The sequence below is a fragment of the Leguminivora glycinivorella genome, chromosome 13, assembly GCF_023078275.1.
Source record: "Leguminivora glycinivorella isolate SPB_JAAS2020 chromosome 13, LegGlyc_1.1, whole genome shotgun sequence".
NCBI classification, from domain to species: Eukaryota; Metazoa; Arthropoda; class Insecta; order Lepidoptera; family Tortricidae; genus Leguminivora; species Leguminivora glycinivorella.
In genome coordinates this window covers 4,884,267-4,907,227 of record NC_062983.1, presented here as the reverse complement: position 1 = coordinate 4,907,227, position 22,961 = coordinate 4,884,267, and the positions used below count along the sequence as shown (strand labels likewise).

The 22,961-nt window shown below is 40.2% G+C and overlaps 1 protein-coding gene and 1 pseudogene across 1 annotated transcript; both read right to left on the bottom strand.

Annotated features, from left to right (window-relative positions):
- Positions 1 to 8,196: 8,196 nt before the first annotated feature.
- On the bottom strand, positions 8,197 to 15,863 carry LOC125232389 (annotated as a pseudogene).
- A 3,023-nt stretch (positions 15,864 to 18,886) lies between these two features.
- Positions 18,887 to 22,590, bottom strand: LOC125232388 (arylphorin subunit alpha-like). The gene is made up of 5 exons (XM_048138032.1): positions 22,433 to 22,590; positions 21,854 to 21,987; positions 20,544 to 21,371; positions 20,292 to 20,455; positions 18,887 to 19,992 (listed from the first exon to the last, which is right to left on the bottom strand). Exons 1-5 carry the CDS (start codon positions 22,518 to 22,520, stop codon positions 19,080 to 19,082), a joined length of 2,127 nt encoding a protein of 708 aa, XP_047993989.1. The 5' UTR covers positions 22,521 to 22,590; the 3' UTR covers positions 18,887 to 19,079.
- Between the last annotated feature and the right edge of the window lie 371 nt (positions 22,591 to 22,961).

The window sequence follows — 22,961 nt, the reverse complement described above, 5'->3', positions numbered from 1 at the left end:
TAACAAACACCCTCGGTCTACATGTATAAGTCTATGGTAATCCCTCAGAGAATAAAAACGGGACACCAAATTTTGTCACATCTATTAACTATTGCCACGGCATCTTCACACATATCACTGAGCTTTAAACTATAAATTCGTTTGTGTTCTTTATAGCTTGTCAATTTTTTGTGCAGCGGGATGCTCAATCCATCTTTTTGTAAAGTTATTGTTAAGATGGTTGATATTAGGTTTCTTTCAGTTGTAAGTAACTTTCTGTCGCCTTTACCTGAAGAGGGTTCTGATATTATTTACACTTCCCTTTGAGGCGTTTTGTACTTTAGGGACACGTGGAGCACTATAGATTATTGCAATATTTGAGTAGATGAGCATTTTCAGTTTTACAGAATTTTTATGAAATAGGCAGCAAACGAGCAGACGAGCCGCCTGATGGTAAGCAGTCATCGCCGCCCATGGACATAAGCAACATCAGGGGAGCCACTTATGCGTTTGGCTTCATTGTGAGTGTGCACGGGAAAACGTCCCACTTTGTTGCTTGCTATAAAGCAGCTTTGTCAGTTTATTTATATAAAGATACAAGTGGATCTCAGTTTAATGGTAACAGACAAACTCGGACGTTTTACTAAACAGATTCAGAATTGTCGTCACAAAACTGACAGCGAGTTAAGTTTTGTAAACATCTTACGCTAATTGGGGGGTTCCAAATTCTGAAACAGCTCAGATATAGTGTAGCTATTTGTAATACCGGTAGACTGATACCGCCGCGAACGCCAAAGACAATGCACTGTTCATCTTGCCCCTACCTCTTAACTCTGCTGAACCTATAATTAGGTATCGCTTTTTACACACAGGTACTAATATCCATACTAATATTATAAATGGGAAAGTGTGTCTGTTTGTTTGCCCGTCTTTCACGGAAAAACGGAGAGACGTATTGACGTGATTTAATAAGTGGAAATTGTTGAAGGGATCGAGAGTGACTTAGTCTACTTTTTGTTGTTAACCTCCCGTTTCCGTAAATGGGGAGTGGAAGTTTGTATGGTGCATTCCGCAATTTTCAAAAACGCGTGCGAAGCCGCGGGCAAAAGCTAGTGAATTATAAATGGGAAAGGTGTGTGTCTGTTTCTTTGTCCGTCTTTGTGCATTTTTACCGATCCGATATCGTATGTAGGACCGACATCATATTTGATTCAAGCCGCCATCTTTGATTTTTGCCTTTGAAATCCTTCCGACATCCGTTAACGGATCGGATAACGTGAAAACGCTTCACGGCAAAACGGAGCGACGAATTGACGTGATTTTAAGTGGAGATAGTTGAAAGGATGGAGAGTGACTTAGTCTACTTTTTGTCTCTTTCTAACCCCCCACTTCCATAAAATGGGGGGGGTGTATGGAGCGTTCCGCAATTTTCGCATTTAATGCTAGCGAAGCCGCGAGCAAAAGCTGTATCTTATTAAAACCTGCACGTTGCATTTCTCATGTTTACGATTTAGTTTATCAAAGACCTTTGACACCCATTACGTCTTAAATTTTGTCTTAATGAGTTGACCTTTCGTGCTGATAATGAAATTAGCAAGCTTGAATGTTGTTTTTCGGCATATTAACTAGAGCACAAAAATGTTCGATTGGTAGATATTTAATTTTACTTCATCATCCTCCTTGCGTTATCCCGGCATTTGCCACTGGGGTCCGCTTTGACAAGTAATTCCAAGATTTGGCGTAGGCACTAGTTTTTACGAAAGCGACTGCCATCTACCTTCCAACCCTAAGGGTAAACTAGACCTTTTTGGAATTAGTCCGGTTTCCTCATGATGTTTTGCTTTACCGAAAAGCGACTGGCAAATGTCAAATGACATTTCGCACATAAATTCCGAAAAACTCATTGGTGCGAGCCGGGGTTCGAACCCGCGACCTCCGGAACGAAAGTCGCACGTACTTACCGCTAGGCTACCAGCTCTTATTATATTTATTTTACTTATTATAATGATATAAAGTCTGCTTTTTTTATTTATTGAACAAAATAAATCAAATAAGGTAAATATAAAATAGAAATGCATAAGTCTTCGTCGTTAGGTAAGGTGCTCAGAAGGCTGACCGGATTGCCCCGCTGGATAGCAATGCTGATTCGATGAGCGAAATATTGGGCAACCCTCTGGTCACCAGAAGCATCTATGAGTCGCTTGGATAGTTCCTCAAGGCGACGCGCGTACTAGACCCGCAGGGTTTCAAGTGTTTCAACCCCAAACGCCGCAAATATCGCCTAGGCTTGCGTGAGCGACGGTCGCGCGATGGTCGCGCGACGGCGATGCGACGCATACGAAATCAAGCCTTATCGATATGGAAGTATGAGACGCGACGGCGACGGTCGCGCGACGGTCGCCCACGCAAGACACGGCGTATGCCGAGCGTGGCATACTTGCGACGTTTGAGGTTTTCAACTGAGGAGTGAGAACGCAGCCGCACCAACAAAAGAAATAAGTAGGTAAAAAATAAATAAATAAATAATATTGGGTACACCTTACACAGATCAATTTAGCCCCAAACTAAGCAAAGCTTGTACTATGGCTGCTATGCGATGATATACATACTTAAATAGATAAATATACACAGAAAACATCCATGACTCAGAAACAAATATATGTGCTCATCACAAAAATAAATGCCCTTACCGGGATTCGAACCCAGGACCGCGGCTTAGCAGGCAGTGTCACTACCGACTGAGCCAGACCGGTCATCGTAAAAGTTGTACAAAGGCGAACTAATCCCTAAGAATCTCTTCCTGTTAAACTAAGTAACTTCCTGTTAAAATAAGGTACAAACGGAACGTATCTTTGGGCACAGAACTCTAAAAATACTTAATCAAATAGAAAACAACAGTTATGGAAACATTGGTAACAGATTTCATTATCAACGCAACGTGACAGGTCAGCTCATTAAACCAAATTCAAATATTAATGGATGTCAAAGGTTTTGATAAGAAAAATTGCAAACATATTTTTATGAGGAATGCATTGCGTAACGGCATCTTTCATCGTACGAGTATCCTTACTAATATTATAGATGTGAAAGTGTGTGTATCTGTTTGTTTGTCCGTCTTTCACGGCAAAACGGAGCGACGAATTGACGTGATTTTTTAAGTGGAGATAGTTGAAGAGATGGAGAGTGACATAGGCTACTTTTTGTCTCTTTCTAACGCGAGCGAAGCCGCGGGCAAAAGCTAGTATTATCATAAACTGCACCGATACCACAGTTCAATAAAGAGTACTGTCGATACGACACCAAAATGACATTTCTTCGACCAACACTTTATTAATGTTTCATGAAGATCTCTATTATATTTAAAATAAAATATTTTATGCACTGCACGGAATAAAGCACTACACAATTAGAAAAGAAATATGGACAGTAGTTATTTTCAAACATAATTTCTATTTAATAAGTCAAAGAGAAAGTAAAGTAAATGAATTGAGCGTGACGTCACTCCTCAGTATTTCGTAGTAATTCCATATTAGCAAATCGTTTTGACAGTTCTTAAAAAAGAAGCTGATTAGACTAGTAGGAAACTAGCCTATTTACATGTCCGTCTGTCCGTCTGTCCGTCTGTCACAGCCGATTTACTCGGAAACTATAAGTACTACAGTGATGAAATTTGATGGGAATATGTGTTGTATGAACCGCTACAAAATTATGACACTAAATAGTAAAAAAAAAGAATTGGGGGTGGGGCCCCCATACATGTAACTGAGGGATGAAAATTTTTTTTTCGATGTACATACCCGTGTGGGGTATCAATGGAAAGGTCTTTTAAAATGATATAAAGTTTTCTAAAAAACATTTTTCTTAAAGTGAACGGTTTTTGAGATATCAGCTCTCAAAGTCGTAAAAAGTATGCCCCCCCCCCTCTATTTTTATAACTACGGGGTATAAAATTCTAAAAAAAATAGAGGTGATGCATGCTAATTAACTCTTTCAACGATTTTTGGTTTGATCAAAGTATCTCTTATAGTTTTTGAGATAGGTTGATTTAACTGTAATTTTTGAGAAAAATACGGAAAACTACGGAACCCTACACTGAGCGTGGTCCGACACGCTCTTGGCCGGTTTTTAATGGTTTCCCGCCATATTGATCTATTTGCAGCGTTCCGCGCGCAGAGATTTAAGGGTCACCCGGTGAGAGCCCTCACTTGGTCTGTCCATCGCATTGAGGGGCGCAGTCTGGGTCTTGTACCGCCCACTCTTCCCTGAACAACAAGTCTCTCTATGGCGGAGTCTTCCCTATGTGTAACGTGACCGAAATAGCTAAGGGTGCGAGAGTGAACGACATCTGACAGTCTTTGTTTGATTTTGAGCTCCTGAAGAATAGACACATTAGTGCGCCGCTGGGTCCACGATATCCGGAGCATTCTTCTCCAGCACCACATTTCCAAAGCGTCAATGCGTTTTCGTTCACTCTCTCTTACTGTCCATGTTCAGCCCCGTAGAGAAACACTGGGAAAACGAGAGATCTTACGAGACGAGTTTTAAGTAAGTAAGTAAGTAAACACTTTATTGTACAGAAAAATAATACAGCACATAATATTTAAAATAAAAAGTTTCAGTACAAAGGCGAACTTATCCCTTTAAGGGATCTCTTCCAGTTAACCTTCGGTTCAGTTTCCGTTCAGTTCGTTTCTTCCTTCAGTTTTCGTTGCCCTTGTGATGTCACGGTCTCTCCAGACCTTGGAGAGTTTCTCCATTGCGGACCGAGTGATGGCCATGCGTCGCTTGATTTCGTCTTCGGAGCCTCCGCCATCTGAGACCAGTGACCCTAGGTATATGTATGAAGATACAACTTCACAGTTCCCAATCGCTTTTGTCTTATTTTCACTATTGCGGCTCACGACCATCATTTTGGTTTTCAGTCAGTTGATCTTTAGACCGAATTCGAGACTGACTGTTTCAACGCGACGCAGTAGTGCTTCTATGCTGTGTTCACTGGTCGCAATGAGCGTGGTGTCGTCAGCGTATCGCAGATTAGATATATTTTTCCCACCTATTGGTACACCATCCGTCCATTCTTCAAGGGCTATCCTCATGATACTCAGTATAAATGTTGAAAAGCAAGGGCGATAGTATGCACCCTTGACGCACTCCTGCCGAGGGATAAAGTGGCTTCGACATAGCATTGTCTACTCTTACTGAGGCGGAGTTGTTTTCATTAGGGCTCTTAATAGATGAACGAGATGTCTTGAAACCCATTCTTAAGAGAATTTGCCAAAGCTGCGGCCATTTCACAGAATCAAACGCCTTCTGAAAGTCAACAAAACAGATATATGTTGGTATGTTGAACTCTCTAGCTTTCTCTATTATTTGACGCAGTATAAGGATTTGTTCTCTTGTTCCTTTACCTCTTACAAACCCAGCTTGTTCTGGTGCGTTTATTTACATATGGATATTCATAATTATGCGATAGATGGCACTATACAAGTATAAACAAAATATTTCAAATCATGTCTCTAGATAAAGTTACACGAGTAGCATGAGATGATGTTAACTTTTGACAACCAGTTTGGCGTAGCCGATAGTGACCCTGTTGAGCTGATCAGGTAAGTAAATACTATTCAAATCCATGTGTGAGACATTTGTTCCCGAGTCATGGATGTTTTGTATATAGTATTTATCTATGTAAGTATGTACCTTGGAAGAGCGTAGGCCCATGACCTGCTGGAAGGAAACGATGACTTGGTTAAAGATGGTTTATTCTTTCTAGAACGGAGAACAGAAAGGTACTGACTGATACTTTAGGATGTTTATAGTAGTAGGATCGAAACAAGAATATTTAAGCCCCAACCCACCATTTTTTTTTCGGGACATCCCGGGGAATCCAACCCACCAGAACATTCCTCTACCTTTTTATTATTCAAAAATTTATGTTCTAAGTCCGTTTACGTGGTTACCTAACTTTTTCTTTGGTTTATAGGATAATGAATGCTGATTTTTCCAACAATATCGTTACCTAGCATCCAAGATTTTGCTTAAGTAATTAGTTTGGTTCTAGATCGATCTTGGTAATGTTTCCCCCAATATTTATTTATTTGTACGGCAACTAAAGTGCGATTTGCACCAACTCGCACTTGACCATTTTTATTGATAGGTACTCTATGTAATCCATAAACAAAGTTTACAGTACCATAGACCTGAATGCGTCCCAAGCACGCAAGACCGCGCTATCGACCTAAGTTCCGCCAAAACATGTTTATTCGATGCGCCTGTCACAACTTGTTCGGACCCGCGGCTGGCTATATAGCTTATCCGCTTAGCGCTTAGCTGTGGGGTGACCATGAGACCTGAAGAGAGAGAGAAAGTAAATCGGTATTTGCACTTTTTCCCCTTTATCGAAGCACACACATACGGGTCGAACGCGATAAAATATCATTATTACCTTTTACCCAATGTTTCGGTCAGGTTGCACTAGCCGTGGCCGAAACGTTGGGTAAAAGGTAATAATGATACTTTATCGCGTTCAACCCGTGTGTGCCTTCAAAAATGTGTACAAAACGCGAGAACTTAAAGTGTTATAAATGTTTATACGGATCGGTTTCAAACAATGCTGGTCGAACGTTTTCAAGTGCGCCTGCCGTCAAAGGGTTTTTGACAATAATCAGTGCACCATTTGCACGTTTGAGAATATATCCTTCCTCAGTAATATATAATTATTAAAAAAATATGTTCAAACAAAAACGGATCATATAGGTTAGCGAACGCTATTTTTAACAAGTAATCTTAACAATAATCTAATTTGAGGCCATCAATCATCAAATCATCAAGATACTTAATAAAATAAACATACAATAATAATTACGAACGTTTTACCACTTATTAATAAGTTTCTCTATGATAAGAGTTTTGAATGATTCACGGTTATTTTCATTAGACTTATATTGACCGGGATATAGACCGTGCAACTGCGTCGATATATCGGGAGCTCGACAAAAATCAAAAAGGTAATCACTGTCTATATCCCGGTCAATATAAGTCTAGTTTCTCTATGGTTTTGGATGTATCTAATGGCAGAATTCTTGTTTGATAGTTCTGTGGTAACCAATGAAGACTGTCCGCATTACTTATGTCAGCATGGTTACCCTCGTCAGACAAACTTGGCTGCTATAGAAAATATGCCCCAGGCCCCGTCCTCCAACTTGGAAAACGCATGGATCTCTTTTGTTGTCAGTTGGTTGATATTCTAAACGCTTGGGAAATGAAAATTGTATTTCTGTGGGATATTGTAGTTTAGTTTTAGATAGCGATTTGTTATTTACATTTAAATAAAACATAACGTCACTACTTTGAAAAAAATCTTGTATGTTCTTCTGTTAATGAAAAGAAAATCGTAGTAAGTATGTATGAAATGCATACAGACTTACTGCGTTTTAACTTTGAGGAGCAGTGTGAGATACGATTTGATCTGCTGCAGACATATTTTTCGATCCCTTACCAAAAAATTTTTTGGTTTCAAGTAGTGACGATATGTATAAGTCTGTGTTTTATTCCCTGAATCCATAGAACCCATCATTAGTGAACATTTAGAAACTCACCGAGCCCCGCGCATAGTGCCACCTGTCTGCGATTTGTTATTTACATTTAAATAAAACATAACGTCATACTATATACGCTGGCGCCGTCCCACCTTCATCAAAAAATGACCAGGGCCTGGTATCTTCTTCTGTTAATGAAAAGAAAATCGTAGTAAGTATGTATGAAATGCATACAGACTTACTGCGTTTTAACTTTGAGGAGCAGTGTGAGATACGAGATTTTTTTCAAGTAGTGACGATATGTATAATGTATAACGTGTTTTACCCCGCGCATAGTAGTTATACTATGTATATTCATCAAAAAATGGGTCTGGTTACAATATGACACTGACATAATATTTTAGCTGTACTTACAAGATGGTTTATTGCATGATTGTAGATATAAATAATTCTTGTATATCATACTAGCGACCTGCCTCGGTTTTGTACATTATTATTATAAACATAGCGAGAAACGTCACTTTGGACCCTGGCGTTAAATTAATATACGTTCATTTTGATTCACATTGGGTTAACAAGTAAATATTCGATTCAACTGTCGTAAATACAATAGGATGTTCTAAATCTCTAATTAACTCTTTGAAAATTAAGGAGGGTGTATTTTTTAAAAGAAATAAACACATTACATTAAAAATGTTGTCTATTTGATTCTAATCTTACAAACTATTATACATAGATGGCACTTTTGATGGTGTAGGATCCGTGTCGCATCGCTGTGGCACTGTTCAAATACGACCGTAGGATCATTATAGTAGGTATTTTATTGTATTTTTATTTCCGCTACTTTTAGTGTTTAGGCACCTGGTTCTTGTAACCGGGGTAGTACTGCTTAACGTTGTACAAGTTGGCAACGTCATCACCCTCGTGGTAGATGAACACATCCTCGCAGTAGATGTTGGGCTGCTTGAAGTAGGGCTCGTACACGGGCCGGTCGAAGGGGTAGAGGACGGGCTTCGTGTCGGGGAAGTAGGCCTTGTACCGTTCCATAACCTCAGGCAGAGGTGTTGAGGGGTAGACGACGACATACAGCTGGAAGGGGAAACCACCCTTGGAACCCTTAGGCAGCATCATTCTTCGGGGCTGGTAGAAGAATTTCTCAGACATATCGAATGGGGCCTTTCCTTGCTTCAACAGCTTGAAGACTTCAACTGTGGGGACAGATTCGTCCCTGTTAGGGGTAAAGTCAAGCGAACGGCGCTCAATCTTGTTCTGTCCAGGAGTCAGCTTATGAATGAACCAGTCCAGTTGAATGAAGTTCATCCAGTTGTCTTCAATGTTAAGAGGATAGCCATTGCTGTCGTACTTGGGACCCAGGAAGATCTTGAACACGGCGTCAGTGCTGATTTCAGACTTGACATCGACAGTGACGGTGAAGGGTTGGTGATTGAGACGAGGTTGACGGACCGAATACACGTCGTAAGTGTTTCCCTCGTAAGGTTTGTTAGCTTTGAACTCCTCGATGCTGTGGAAGATGTCGTTGGTGACGTCAAAGTCGAAGAGCTCGAAGAAGGTCACCAGTTTGTCAATCTTAACATTGCTAATCTTGACTCCGTGGAAATGAAGCTGGCTATAGCTGTAGGGCTCCATATACTCTTTCCATTGTTGGAAATAGTTCAGGATGCGAGCGTAGAACTGGTAGAACATGGGGTCGCGCAAAGCGGTCTGGGGCAGTTCCAAAGCGCTCGGGAAAATAGTGTACCTGTGTATCAAAAGAAGCTTAGGTTAAAACTAGCCAAAAGTTAAAATAACATTGAAACGATAATGTAACTACATTCTCCCTTATGAAAAAAATCTTGACCATTTTTTTGTTTCACTGGATCTATTTGTCTTTGACTTTTTAGGATATTCATTTAGGGTCCAATATCTTAATTTTTATTAACATCAAAAAAATTATCAACATCTGGTAATTTGGTTCGGTTCTTTCTATAAGGTCATTCACTTCTCATTCACTAGAAAATAATAAAAACAACTAACTTGTCAATGGGCTCAGGGGTAGCAGCCAAGAGACGAAGACCGGTCATCTCGTAGGAACGTTCACAGTTCTTGGGCGTAGTATACCCTCAAGTCAAAGTAGGTGAACCAGTATTTGGCAACAAAGTTGATAGCCTTTTCTTCACGCAGATCGATATCTTGGTTGTTCTGAAATGAAATTTGACGTTTTATAATACTTGAGTAAGAAAGTATAATATAATGATATATCGTATACTAAGATTCATACTCACAGCCTTAAAGCTGCCCTGCTCCAAGTAGTACAGGAATGTTTTTTCGTAGGAGTCAAGGTACGAAATGTACTTCTCATTCTCAGGCTTGTTTATTTGATAGTAATCATTCCTCGAGAAGAAAGGGTAATAGGTAGACAACTGACAGTAGTAGCCGGTCTCGATGGGCTTGTACCACGAGAATTCAGGGATTTCACCGAGCCCGCTGCTGAGGCGATTGAGATAATACTTAGCGATGAGCTGTCGGTAGGTGTAATAGTACCAGTCTCCCTGGAATCTGTTATATTGTTCGATATTCTGGCTCGACCACCAGAACGGGAGGACTAATTGGTTGAAGTAGTAGAACGAGTTCATGCCAATATCCTCAGTGAAGTAGGAAAGTTTGTCCTCTTCGCTGCCAGTCAGCCACGGGCTAGTATAGTTAGAGTAGAATACATATTTCCCGTTCTCATGATAGATGCCGTGAGTGGCAGCATAGGCGGGATCGAAGTCTCCGTTCTGCATCTTAGTGCGGTATGCCTTCAGGAAAGTCTTGGTGTTGACGAAGTACTGAGGGAACATCTCGTAGGGATCAGGCAGGAACATTTGGTAGGTATCGGGGCGCAATTGAATGGTTCCGTAGAGGGCGTAGAGGAACTGGCCATCGTTGAAGTGCACGCGGGCGAAGGCTGCGGTCTTGAAGTAGGTCTCAAAGTCCTTGGCGTAAAAGAAGAGCTTCAAGAGGACCAAAGCCTCCTCTCTCATTTCATCATAAAATACGGAAAATGTCTTGTATTTGGGCATGAATCCACGCTTGTAGTAGCGTAAAAACTCTTCAACCGCCTGTTTGTTCTGAAAAAATAAAGTTTGGTTGAGAACTAATGAACTAAACTTCATAACTGGATAAGTATTAATTTCATGAACTAATAATATTGCTAACAATATTTCAATTACACGGGTCCCGAGAATGACCTTACGCTTGTTAATAAAATTTCTTCCCTGCATGTTGTGATTCGAGCATGGACCGTATTAAGAGACGGAGCTTTCAAGTCTTAAATTGACTTCTTGATAATTAGTCACTAGTGTCACTACACATGTATGATTTATTTAAACTCTTTTTTTTCTACACGTTAAACTTCCGTGAGACATATTCAAATAATTAATTGAGATACGGTTGTACTCACGTTATTATATCGCTATTGCTGCGACATGTTTCGGGCCAATTCGGAGGCCCCTCTTCAGGCGTATAGGAGTTCACGCGACGGCTAGACTCCGCAAACTGAACGCGCCGCTCGCCGCTCCGCCCGCTGCGCGCGCGCTGATAGGACGGGGGAAGGGGGCGCAGAGCAGTCTGCTGCTGTAGTTGTTGTGTAGAGTTCTGGTAGCGCGGCTGTGTCGACCGATGGAGGTAAGCACACTGCACTCACTGTGTCCACACGATTGTCAAAACACATTTTCTGCTTCACATTAGGTATTACCGGTTTCCATGCTGGTGGCAACATCCAGCCTCCGTCCCGATTGAAATTAGGGCGGCGTCCGATTTCAATGGCCTCGAGAACTTTGCGTGGTACAAAACATTTCTCCCGTACCAACAACCTTGCTCTATCGAAGCGTATAAAATGGGACGCGCCGGTATCGTACGCGTGCTCTGCCACTGCGGAATTCCTGGTGTCCATGTTCTTCACGCTTCGTATGTGTTCCGACAACCTCGCGGAGACATTCCTTCCAGTCTCGCCGACATACGCTCTACCACAGTCACAAGGTATCTCGTATACCCCCGGGCTACCCAATGGGTCCTTATCTTTAGCACTAATCATCAGCAGCATTTCAATCGGGACGGAGGCTGGATGTTGCCACCAGCATGGAAACCGGTAATACCTAATGTGAAGCAGAAAATGTGTTTTGACAATCGTGTGGACACAGTGAGTGCAGTGTGCTTACCTCCATCGGTCGACACAGCCGCGCTACCAGAACTCTACACAACAACTACAGCAGCAGACTGCTCTGCGCCCCCCTTCCCCGTCCTATCAGCGCGCGCGCAGCGGGCGGAGCGGCGAGCGGCGCGTTCAGTTTGCGGAGTCTAGCCGTCGCGTGAACTCCTATACGCCTGAAGAGGGGCCTCCGAATTGGCCCGAAACATGTCGCAGCAATAGCGATATAATAACGTGAGTACAACCGTATCTCAATTAATTATTCTTTTTTTTCTTTTTAGGGTTCCGTAGTCAACTAGGAACCCTTATAGTTTCGCCATGTCTGTCTGTCCGTCCGTCCGTCCGTCCGTCCGTCCGCGGATAATCTCAGTAACCATTAGCAGTAGAAAGCTGAAATTTGGTACAAATATGTATATCAATCACGCCGACAAAGTGCAAAAATAAAAAATGGAAAAAAATGTTTTATTAGGGTACCCCCCCTACATGTAAAGTGGAGGCTGATATTTTTTTTCAGTCCAACCCCAACATGTGATATATTGTTGGATAGGTATTTAAAAATGAATAAGGGTTTACTAAGATCGTTTTTTGATAATATTAATATTTTTTGAAATAATCGCTCCTAAAGGAAAAAAAAGTGCGTCCCCCCCCTCTAACTTTTGAACCATATGGTTAAAAAATATGAAAAAAATCAAAAAAGTAGAACTTTATAAAGACTTTCTAGGAAAATTGTTTTGAACTTGATAGGTTCAGTAGTTTTTGAGAAAAATACGAAAAACTACGGAACCCTACACTGAGCGTGGCCCGACACGCTCTTGGCCGGTTTTTTTTTAAATTATAAATGGGCTTACTCTTGGCCACAGCCTAGCCAAAGGCAAAGACGTGGCCTACGATGGAGTGAGCTCACCCAGAAGATGCCTGTTCACTCTTGATTTGAAGGTTGCCGGATTATTGCACAAATTTACAAAAAACCGGCCAAGAGCGTGTCGGGCCACGCTCAGTGTAGGGTTCCGTAGTTTTCAGTATTTTTCTCAAAAACTACTGAACCTATCAAGTTCAAAACAATTTTCCTAGAAAGTCTTTATAAAGTTCTACTTTTGTGATTTTTTTCATATTTTTTAAACATATGGTCCAAAAGTTAGAGGGGGGGGACGCACTTTTTTTTCCTTTAGGAGCGATTATTTCCGAAAATATTAATATTATCAAAAAACGATCTTAGTAAACCCTTATTCATTTTTAAATACCTATCCAACAATAATATTGTTACCTTATCGATACCTCTGGGTTCAATTGGCGTAAAGGACATTTTGGCGAAAATGAGTTATATATACAGTTTTGTTCAGAATTTCAAGCGCTATCGATCTGTGTAGTTAAAATTTTGATATCTCTTAAAAAGTTGCCTTTACGACCAAGATTTTCTACTATGGACTTGCAAAAATTGCTTTTCTGAAGGGGCGTAAATATCAAGTCATACCCTTATAGTTTCGCCATGTCTGTCTGTCCGTCCGTCCGTCCGTCCGTCCGTCCGTCCGTCCGTCCGTCCGTCCGCGGATAATCTCAGTAACTGTTAGCACTAGAAAGCTGAAATTTGGTACCAATATGTACATCAATCACGCCAATAAAGTGCAAAAATAAAAAATGGAAAAAAATGTTTTATTAGGGTACCCCCCCTACATGTAAAGTGGGGGCTGATATTTTTTTTCATTCCAACCCCAACATGTTATATATTCCAACCCCAACATGTTATATATTATATAACATGTTGGGGTTGGAATGAAAAAAAATATCAGCCCCCACTTTACATGTAGGGGGGGTACCCTAATAAAACATTTTTTTCCATTTTTTATTTTTGCACTTTATTGGCGTGATTGATGTACATATTGGTACCAAATTTCAGCTTTCTAGTGCTAACAGTTACTGAGATTATCCGCGGACGGACGGACGGACGGACGGACGGACGGACGGACGGACGGACGGACGGACAGACAGACATGGCGAAACTATAAGGGTTCCTAGTTGACTACGGAACCCTAAAAAGAGTACAAATGGCGGACTTAACGCCCTGAGGCATTCCCTACTATCTCTATTTTTATAGTATTTGGGAACGCAATCACTTAGTATCAGTTGTGTCAAAAGATGCTACTCAAATGAGCTTATCAAATCTTAGTATTTTACGAATTTCTCAATATTTCTTTGTGAATTCGTTAGTTTCTCTGGTAAAAACCAGTTTTACAATTAATTAAATACTGCCCAATCCAGCTGGTCACGCCTTGACCCAACCTAAAATAAATGGTCATACTTTGTGGTTGCCGTAAGGTCAGTTAAGGCAAGTTATTCATGAATATAAATGATACAAGCAAATCTCACTAATAGTATTATATAGACGTGGGGCCTTTAACTAGACGTCGTTCAGTTAAAACCTATAAGAGTGTTTTTTTACTCGTCGACTTTAATCTGTCAATTAGGACACCACAAAAAAGGTTTACTGACGATTCGCCAAAAACCGTTTCCCAAAGTTTCACATCCCAAACTATTATTCCCAAATTATCATTTCCCAAATAAACGTTTGGCAAAACAACTTATCGCAAACTGACATTTAGCAAAACTTTTTTTGGCAAGTATTTGTTTCCCAAAATATTTCCTTGGTCAAACGTCATTTTACATATAAATAATACAAAGCTTTTCGGTCGAGTACCATGTTTATGCTACGAAGCTTGCTGAGTGGCCTAATAGTACTGTACGAGAGTGAAAAGCTTAATTATATCACTATTGTATTTAATACTTTTTCTACGAGTCATCATCTTCATCATCAATGGACGGAAATATCATCATTCATGCAAGTTAATATTAATGTTAATAGAGTCGTTCACCGTTGTATCAACATCGAATTACCTAGCAACCCAATTGTTTGTAATAACCGCTTAATTGAGTCGGAACTACCATAGAGTATCCAACACTGAAAAGTTAGCACTTATAGTTTAGTCTGTGGTGTCCTAATTGACAGATTACAGTCGACAAGTAGAAAAAATACTATTTTGGCAGGAGGTAACTTACGGTGTAGTTGTCTATGTTGGCCTCGACGTCGTATTCGTACCCAATCTTCCAGTAGCCTGCATCCTTTCTGTACTGTTCTATGCTCTCCAAAAGTGAGTAGATTTTGTCTTGACGCTCCAGATATTTGGCGTCAACTATAATAATAAATAAACAACAATAAATAATAAAGTTATTTACTTACGTTAACTGGCTACAAGTTTATTTGGTAAAAATAATATAGGTATATTCATTACAGACCTATAAGCCTAAAGAAAGACCCTTGCAATACCATGTAAAATTTTGTTAATAATCTATAATCTATTCCATAGGGGGGGGGGGTTAAGATTGTCTGGCCATTTCAGTCTGCCAACTTTAGAAATCAACTTAAAATTATAGATACACAATGTCAAAATAATTGCAATTTCCTTGTCCATTTTTGTATACAGATAATTTTTACCAGTTGGTGTGATGAGAAAATATTAAATTATATATAATTTAATAATTTATTGAAATTAATTTCCATAGAGTACCCAGTCTGTTCATATTCTTTGATGAATACTTTTGCATGTTAAATTGTACCTTGTTATTTAACGCATGTTAATTATAAAATGTAATGTTTTGAAAAGATGTTGCCCGCCGAGTTTCTTGCCGGTCCCATAGTGGATACCCCCCTCCCAACTGAGGGGGGACTGAAATCTTCTCGAGGCTGAGGCGTAGGGTTAGAGCCGGCGTAGCTTTATTTGACGTTCATATGCGCATTGTAATATGCCTACTTGAAAAATAAATATTTCATTTTCATTTTTCATTTATTCATAAAAAAATATGTAAGTAGAAGATATCCATGATACAGGAAAAAAATATTCTATGCTCATCACACAGACTCACCGGGATTCGTACCCAAGACCATTAGCTTATCAGTCAGGGTCACTCACTACCCAAGTATTTAGTTTAAATAATATAATAAAAAGCATACCTGATTTAAGCTTCACATCGTATTTGTGCGGTACGGTCCCGGCGACCGCCAAAGCCACGAGAGCTGCTAAGATCAGGACCGTCTTCATCTTGCCCCTTCCTCTTCCACTCTGCTGCTTGTACTTCGGCACCGCTTTTATACTGAAATCCCTTATCTCATACCAACTCGCACGTTTACTCTTGTTTACGATATTGTAGTTTATCACAGAATTTTGACACCGATTACCTATATCTTAAATTTGGTCTTAATGAGGAACTTTCGCGCTGATAACGAAATTAGCGGTCATGGATGTTGTTTTTCTACATAAATTATAAACTCGGACACAATTTTAGTTGATTGGTAGGTGTTGAACATTACCTATACCGGGTGCCCGATAATTAATGGACAACCTTTTAACCGCTAAGGTCCGAGATTTTCCCACTTTTTAAAATTTTAGGTAGTATTAAAATTTAAAAAAGTGTGAAAATCTTGAAAGCAAGGCGACTTTTACTAAACCTTAAAGTCGATTTTCTGGACCAGTATAAGGTCTTGGTGGTTAAAAGGTTGTCCTTTAATTACCGGGCACCCTGTATAATGATGATACGGTTGGTTGAAGTATGATTCAAATACGGGTACATATCGAAGAGACTGACAAGCTTGTAGATTTAGAAGTAAGTAGCGTAGGGACGTTTTGACGGCAGCAGGCTGAATCTCGATAAAGCGTTGTTATTCAGCACAAATATCTGAAGCTATATTTCCGTGCTCATATAACCCGGTAATCTTCAAATCAAGGGTGAACAGGAATCTTCTGGGCAAGCTCACTCCATCATACGCCACGTCTTGCCCTTTGGCTTGTCTCTGGCCAAGAGTAAGCCCATTTGCAATTAAAATGGGGGGCAGCGATTAAGCTGGGACGGTAGGTGAGCCCCGTGGCACATTTATATTCAAATCTTCTCCTATTACTGAACAGGCCCCTTGGCCAAATGGTATTTCTGCGACGCGAAACGCCACCAAAACACCGCAGAAATGTAGTCTGGCTCTATCGCGCTAATACGCAAGAGCGATAGAGATAGCTACGAAAGAGATATTATCGTGAGCGTTTCGTGAGCGTTTGTGCATTTAGAACAGAATAGCAGAGATACGCACACAGAACAGAAGGACAGTCATCTTTAAGTCCGGTGCGATGTACTAGTTCATCGTGTTTCAGTCTGTCTTTACGGAATGTTTTATACAGCGGTGTCACGTATATTCTGTTTGTATACTTATGTACTTTACTGCCTATGTGCCTACTTCATAAGCTGCAGTGTTTTTTTTTCTTCAAGAGCGTGCGACTTTCGATCCGGAGGTCGCGGGTTCGAACCCGGCTCGTACCAATAAGTTTTTCTGAACTTATGTGCGAAATGTCATTTGATATTTGCCAGTCGCTTTTCGGTGAAGGAAAACATCGTGAAGAAACCGGACTAATTCCAATAAGGCCTAGTTACCCTTCGGGTTGGAAGGTCAGATGGCAGTCGCTTTCGTAAAAACTAGTGCCTACGCCAAATCTTGGGATTAGTTGTCAAAGCGGACCCTAGGCTCCCATGAGCCGTGGCAAATGCCGGGATAACGCAACGAAATTCCTTACTAAATTTGTATTTTTTTGCTACTACTTAGTTTTTGCATGTTTATTGTATACCTAACTTGTGGACATCTGTAAATAAATTGTTATTGTCTATGTTAATGGTTCTTTATGTTATAAATTTCTTTTTGTATTGCTGTTGATGCCCCAAAAAAAAAATAGTTTGTAAAAGTCCGATTCCTCTTTACCAGAATGTGAAGATGCGATTCTACTAATTTTCATTGCCTTAAGGCCCCCTTGCACCAACCACTTAACTCAGGGTTAGCGGGATGTCATCTGTCAAATCCCATATAAAATGGTGGGCTAACCTTCGGGTTAACCCTTCCTTTTCGTTGGTGCAAGTGGCCCTAAGAAGTCTATTGAGAGTATCAGACTGTTCTTACCTACTTTCAAAAGATGCCCGGTTATCCTGTGGTGTATATTATAAACCTTGATATTTATCTTTGACTGTCTACAACAGCTGTTCAGTTTCTGTGCTTCCATTTCTTTTAAATTTTTATTATTTGTGAACGGGTTCTAATATGGGCAGAGCTATTTCGTTACTTTTACATATATTATGTAAATAAATAAAATAAATAAATAAATATTGGGGGACACCTTACACAGATCAACTTAGCCCCAAACTAAGCAAAGCTTGTACTATGGGTGCTAAGCGACGATATACATACTTAAATAGATAAATACATACTTATATATATAGAAAACATCCATGACTCAGGAACAAAAATATCTGTGTTCATCACACAAATAAATGCCCTTACCGGGATTCGAACCTGGGACCGCGGCTTAGCAGGCAGGACCGACTGAGCCAGACCGGTCGCGCTCCTTGTTGTCCTGGTACCCGTGCAAACGTGAAACAGTTCGCCGAGGTACCTAAGCCCCTCCCGAAATTCTTTCATAGGAGATAAGGTCATCCATATTTATTTTTATTTTTCGTTAGCGTGTATTTAATTAATTAGAAACTTGAGGTCAGAAGACAGTACCGTTGCTAGGTTGTTGCGCTTATAGAACCACCCAGGGTCACGTGTAAGGTTAGGTGGGTAGTTCCTACAGAGGTAGTCAAATATTTTTTCTCTTATAGAGTTTTCGGTGCTGCCTGGCTGTCTGCATTAAAACCTCCGCTTGCTGCGCCCTATTGAATTACCTGAACGTGGACAAAGATAAATTAAATAGGATCTGAATCACAGGAAGTTGTATCAATTTCCAAGTCTTAAGAATCTTTTTCTTTATCTGTTATTTATAGAACCTGTCTGCTTTCAGGTATCTGGTCTCCTTAGATTCCTTTTTGTTTTAAAGTGGAACCGAAATGTTCAAGGTTTAATTTTACGCAATTAGGATCAGTTGCATGTAATCACATTTAGTTAACATAAAAAGTGCGTCTTTTTATTTTTTTGTTTTAATTAATAATAACCTTGAATACTTTTATGAGGTTGCTACATTGTGTCATGATGAAAAAGGTATTTAATTTAATATTTTTTTCCTCTGGTTGACACAATGATGAAGGTCAAGGTTAGTGTGGGCGGATTCTATAGTAATAGTTTGAAGTTTTAGGAGGGTGTAATTATTTCAAAGAAACACATAACATTCAAAATATTGTTTATTTGATTCTTCACATCATTTATGCTATAAAGTATGTTGAAGTTATTCTTACAATTTATTATACAAGGATGTCACTTTTGTTGGTGTAGGATCCATGTCGCGTCGCTGAGGCTTTGTTCAAATACGACCGTAGGATCATCATAGTAGGTGTTGTATTGTATTTCATTTCCTTTTCTTTTAGTGTTTGGGTACCTGGTTTTTGAAACCGGGGTAGTACTGCTTAACATTGTACAAGTTGGCAACGTCTTCACCCTTGTGATAGATGAACACATCCTCGCAGTAGATGTTGGGCTGCTTGAAGTAGGGCTCGTACACGGGCCGGTCGAAGGGGTAGAGGACGGGCTTCGCGTCGGGGAAGTAGGCCTTGTACTTTTCCATAAACTCAGGCAGAGGTGTTGAGGGGTAGACGACGACGTACAGCTGGAAGGGGAAGCCACCCTTGGTACCCTTAGGCAACATCATTCTTCGGGGCTGGTAGACGTATTTCTCAGACAAATCGACTGGGACCTTTCCTTGCTTAAACAGCTTGAAGATTTCAACTGTGGGGATGGAGTCCTCTTTGTTCCGGATAAAGTCAAGCGAACGGCGCTCAATCTTGTTCTGTCCAGGAGTCAGCTTATGAACGAACCAGTCCAGTTCAATGAAGTTCATCCAGTTGTCTTCAATGCTAAGAGGATAGCCATTGCTGTCGTACTTGGGACCCAGGAAGATCTTGAACACGGCGTCAGTGCTGACTTCAGACTTGACATCGACAGTGACAGTGAAGGGTTGGTGATTCAGACGAGGTTGACGGACCGTATAGACGTCGTAAGTGTTACCCTCGTAAGGTTTGTTAGCCTTGAACTCTTCGATGCTGTGGAAGATATCGTTGGTGATATCAAAGTCATAGGGCTCGAAGAAGGTCACCAGTTTGTCAATCTTAACATTGTTGATCTTGACTCCGTGGAAATGTAGCTGGGTATAGCTGTAGGGTTCCATATACTCCTTCCATTGTTGGAAATAGTTCAGGATGCGAGCGTAGAACTGGTAGAACATGGGGTCGCGCAAAGAGGTCTGAGGCAGCTCCAAAGCACTCGGGAAAATGGTGTACCTGTTTATCAGAAGAAGCTTGTGATAAAACTGGCCAAATGTTAAAAATTACATTTCACCTTTTTTTTTTTTATGATTATTGGACATTTTTAAACAGATCGCAGAACCTTTAAATTTAATTATGTTTTTCCTCGCGAATATTGCAATGACCGTATATTTCTGTTTTTATTTTGTTTCATTGAACTATTTTGTAACTTTTGATGATACAATAAGGGTTAAAAATTTGATTTATATTTACATGAAAAACAAATTACAACTTTTTATTAGATCAATCACTAGAAAATAATAAAAACAACTAACTTGTCACTGGGCTCAGGGGTACCAGCCAAGAGACGAAGACCGGTCATCTCGTAGGAACGTTCACAGTTCTTGGGCGTAGTATACCTCAAGTCAAAGTAGGTGAACCAGTATTTAGCAACAAAGTTGATAGCCTTTTCTTCACGCAGATCGATATCTTGGTTATTCTGAAATGAAATTTGACGTTTTATAATACTTGAGTAAGAAAGTATATAATATAATGATATATCGTAATATACTAAGATTCATACTCACAGCCTTAAAGCTGCCCTGCTCCAAGTAGTACAGGAATGTTTTTTCGTAGGAGTCGAGGTACGAAATGTACTTTTCATTCTCAGGCTTGTTTATTTCATAGTTATCATTCCTCGAGAAGAAAGGGTAATAGGTAGACAGCTGGCAGTAGTAGCCGGTCTCGATGGGCTTGTACCACGAGAATTCAGGGATCTCACCGAGCCCGCTGCTGAGGCGGTTGAGATAGTACTTAGCGATCAGCTGTCGGTAGGTGTAATAGTACCAGTCGCCCTGGAATCTGTAATTTTGTTCGATATTCTGGCTCGACCACCAGAACGGAAGGAGCATTTGGTTGACGTAGTAAAAAGAGTTCATGCCAATATCCTCAGTGAAGTAGGAAAGTTTGTCCTCTTCGCTGCCAGTCAGCCACGGGCTAGTATAGTTGGAGTAGAAGATATATTTCCCGTTCTCATGATAGATGCCGTGAGTGGCAGCATAGGCGGGGTCAAAGTCTCCGTTCTGCATCTTAGTGCGGTATGCCTTCAGGAAAGTCTTGGTGTTAACAAAGTATTGAGGGAACATCTCGTAGGGATCAGGCAGGAACATTTGGTAGGTACCGGGGTGCAAATCAATGGTTCCATATAGGGCGTAGAGGAACTGGCCATCGTTGAAGTGCACGCGGGCGAAGGCTGCGGTCTTGAAGTAGGTCTCAAAGTCCTTGGCGTAAAAGAAGAGCTTCAAGAGGACCAAAGCCTCCTCTCTCATTTCATCATAAAATACGGAAAATGTCTTGTATTTGGGCATGAATCCACGCTTGTAGTATTGTAAAAACTCTTCAACCGCCTGTTTATTCTGAAAAAATAAAGTTGGGTTGAGAACCAATGCACTAATCTTCATACTTAACTGGATAAATAAATAAAAATAAATAAATAAAATATAGGACATTCTTACACAGATTGACTGAGTCCCACGGTAAGATCAAGAAGGCTTGTGTTGTGGGTACACAGACAACGATATATATAATATATAAAAAACATCCATGACTCAGCAACAAATATCTGTGGTCATCACACAAATAAATGCCCTTACCAGGATTCGAAACCGGGACCGCGGCTTAGCAGGCAGGGTCACTACCAAACCGGTCGTCAAACGTGGATAAGTATTGATTTCATGGACTAGTAATATTGCTAACAGTATTTCAATTACACGAGTCCCTCGAGAATAACATTATGCTTGTTAATAAAATTTCTTCCATGCATATACTCGTAGTGATTCGAGCCTAGACCACAGCAACTAAGTACTTGAAGCATTATTCTAAGTAACAGGCAGCTTACGGTGTAGTTGTCAATGTTAGCCTCGACGTCGTATTCATACCCAATCTTCCAGTAGCCTGCATCCTTTCGGTATTGTCCTATGCTCTCCAAAAGTGAGTAGATTTTGTCTTGACGCTCCAGATATTTGGCGTCAACTATAATTATAAATAAACAAGTTAAGTACTTATCTTAGGTACGTTAAAGGTTTATTTGGTAAAAAAATAAAACATATTAAACACAGACCCTATAAGCCTAAAAATAATCCGTTGAAATTAAGTATACCATACGGGGATAAAAGTGTTTGGCCTTTTCTGTCTGCTAAATTTAGAAATCAAGTTTAATTTATAGACACACGCCATCAAAAAATAAATGAAAGTTTTTCATTAATCTCATCTATCATTTTTGAAGTATCAAGATAATTTTATTTGATGTGAGAAAAAATTATATTGTTCATTAAAAAAATATGTAAGTAGAAGAGAATAAATATCTGTGCTTATAACACAACCTTACCGGTATTCGAACCCAAGACCATTGGCTTAATAAATCAGACAGAGTCACTACGCAAATAGTTATTTTGAATAATAAAGTATAAAAACATACCAGATTTAAGCTTCACATCGTATTTGTGCGGTACGGTCCCGGCGACCGCCAAAGCCACGAGAGCTGCTAAGATCAGGACCGTCTTCATCTTGCCCCTTCCTCTTCCACTCTGCTGGTTGTACTTCGGCACCGCTTTTATACTGAAATCCCTTATCTCATACCAACTCGCACGTCTACTCTTGTTTACGATATTATAGTTTATCACAGACTTTTGACACTGATTACCTGTATCTTAAGTTTGGTCTCAATGATGTGATATTTTGCGTTGATAAGGGCATGCCATGAATGTTCAGTTGTTTTTCTACTTAATTATAAAATCGGGCATATTTTTCTGCGAGAAATTTGTGTGCGCTGGGATCTCGTGGACCTAGAGTTTCAACGCCAAAAGGTACAAAATGATAGGGCTGGAGAAGTGGAGAGCTGCAGATGGCTGGCGAGCACAGAAGGTCTTTAAGTGTCTTTAAGTGTGTAAGGTTTAAGGGTCCATTGAACGACTTTTATTATGGAACCAATGCTGCCATCGAAAAAA

Bases quoted from the DNA above. Each gene is read 5' to 3' on its own strand.
- LOC125232388 (XM_048138032.1), bottom strand. From the start codon at position 22,520: ATGAAGACGGTCCTGATCTTAGCAGCTCTCGTGGCTTTGGCGGTCGCC. The intron at 21,372-21,853 runs GTAAGCTGCCTG...TTATTTTTTCAG, and splicing joins CTAACATTGACAACTACACC to AATAAACAGGCGGTTGAAGA. The intron at 20,456-20,543 runs GTGAGTATGAAT...ATTTCATTTCAG, and splicing joins AGCAGGGCAGCTTTAAGGCT to AATAACCAAGATATCGATCT.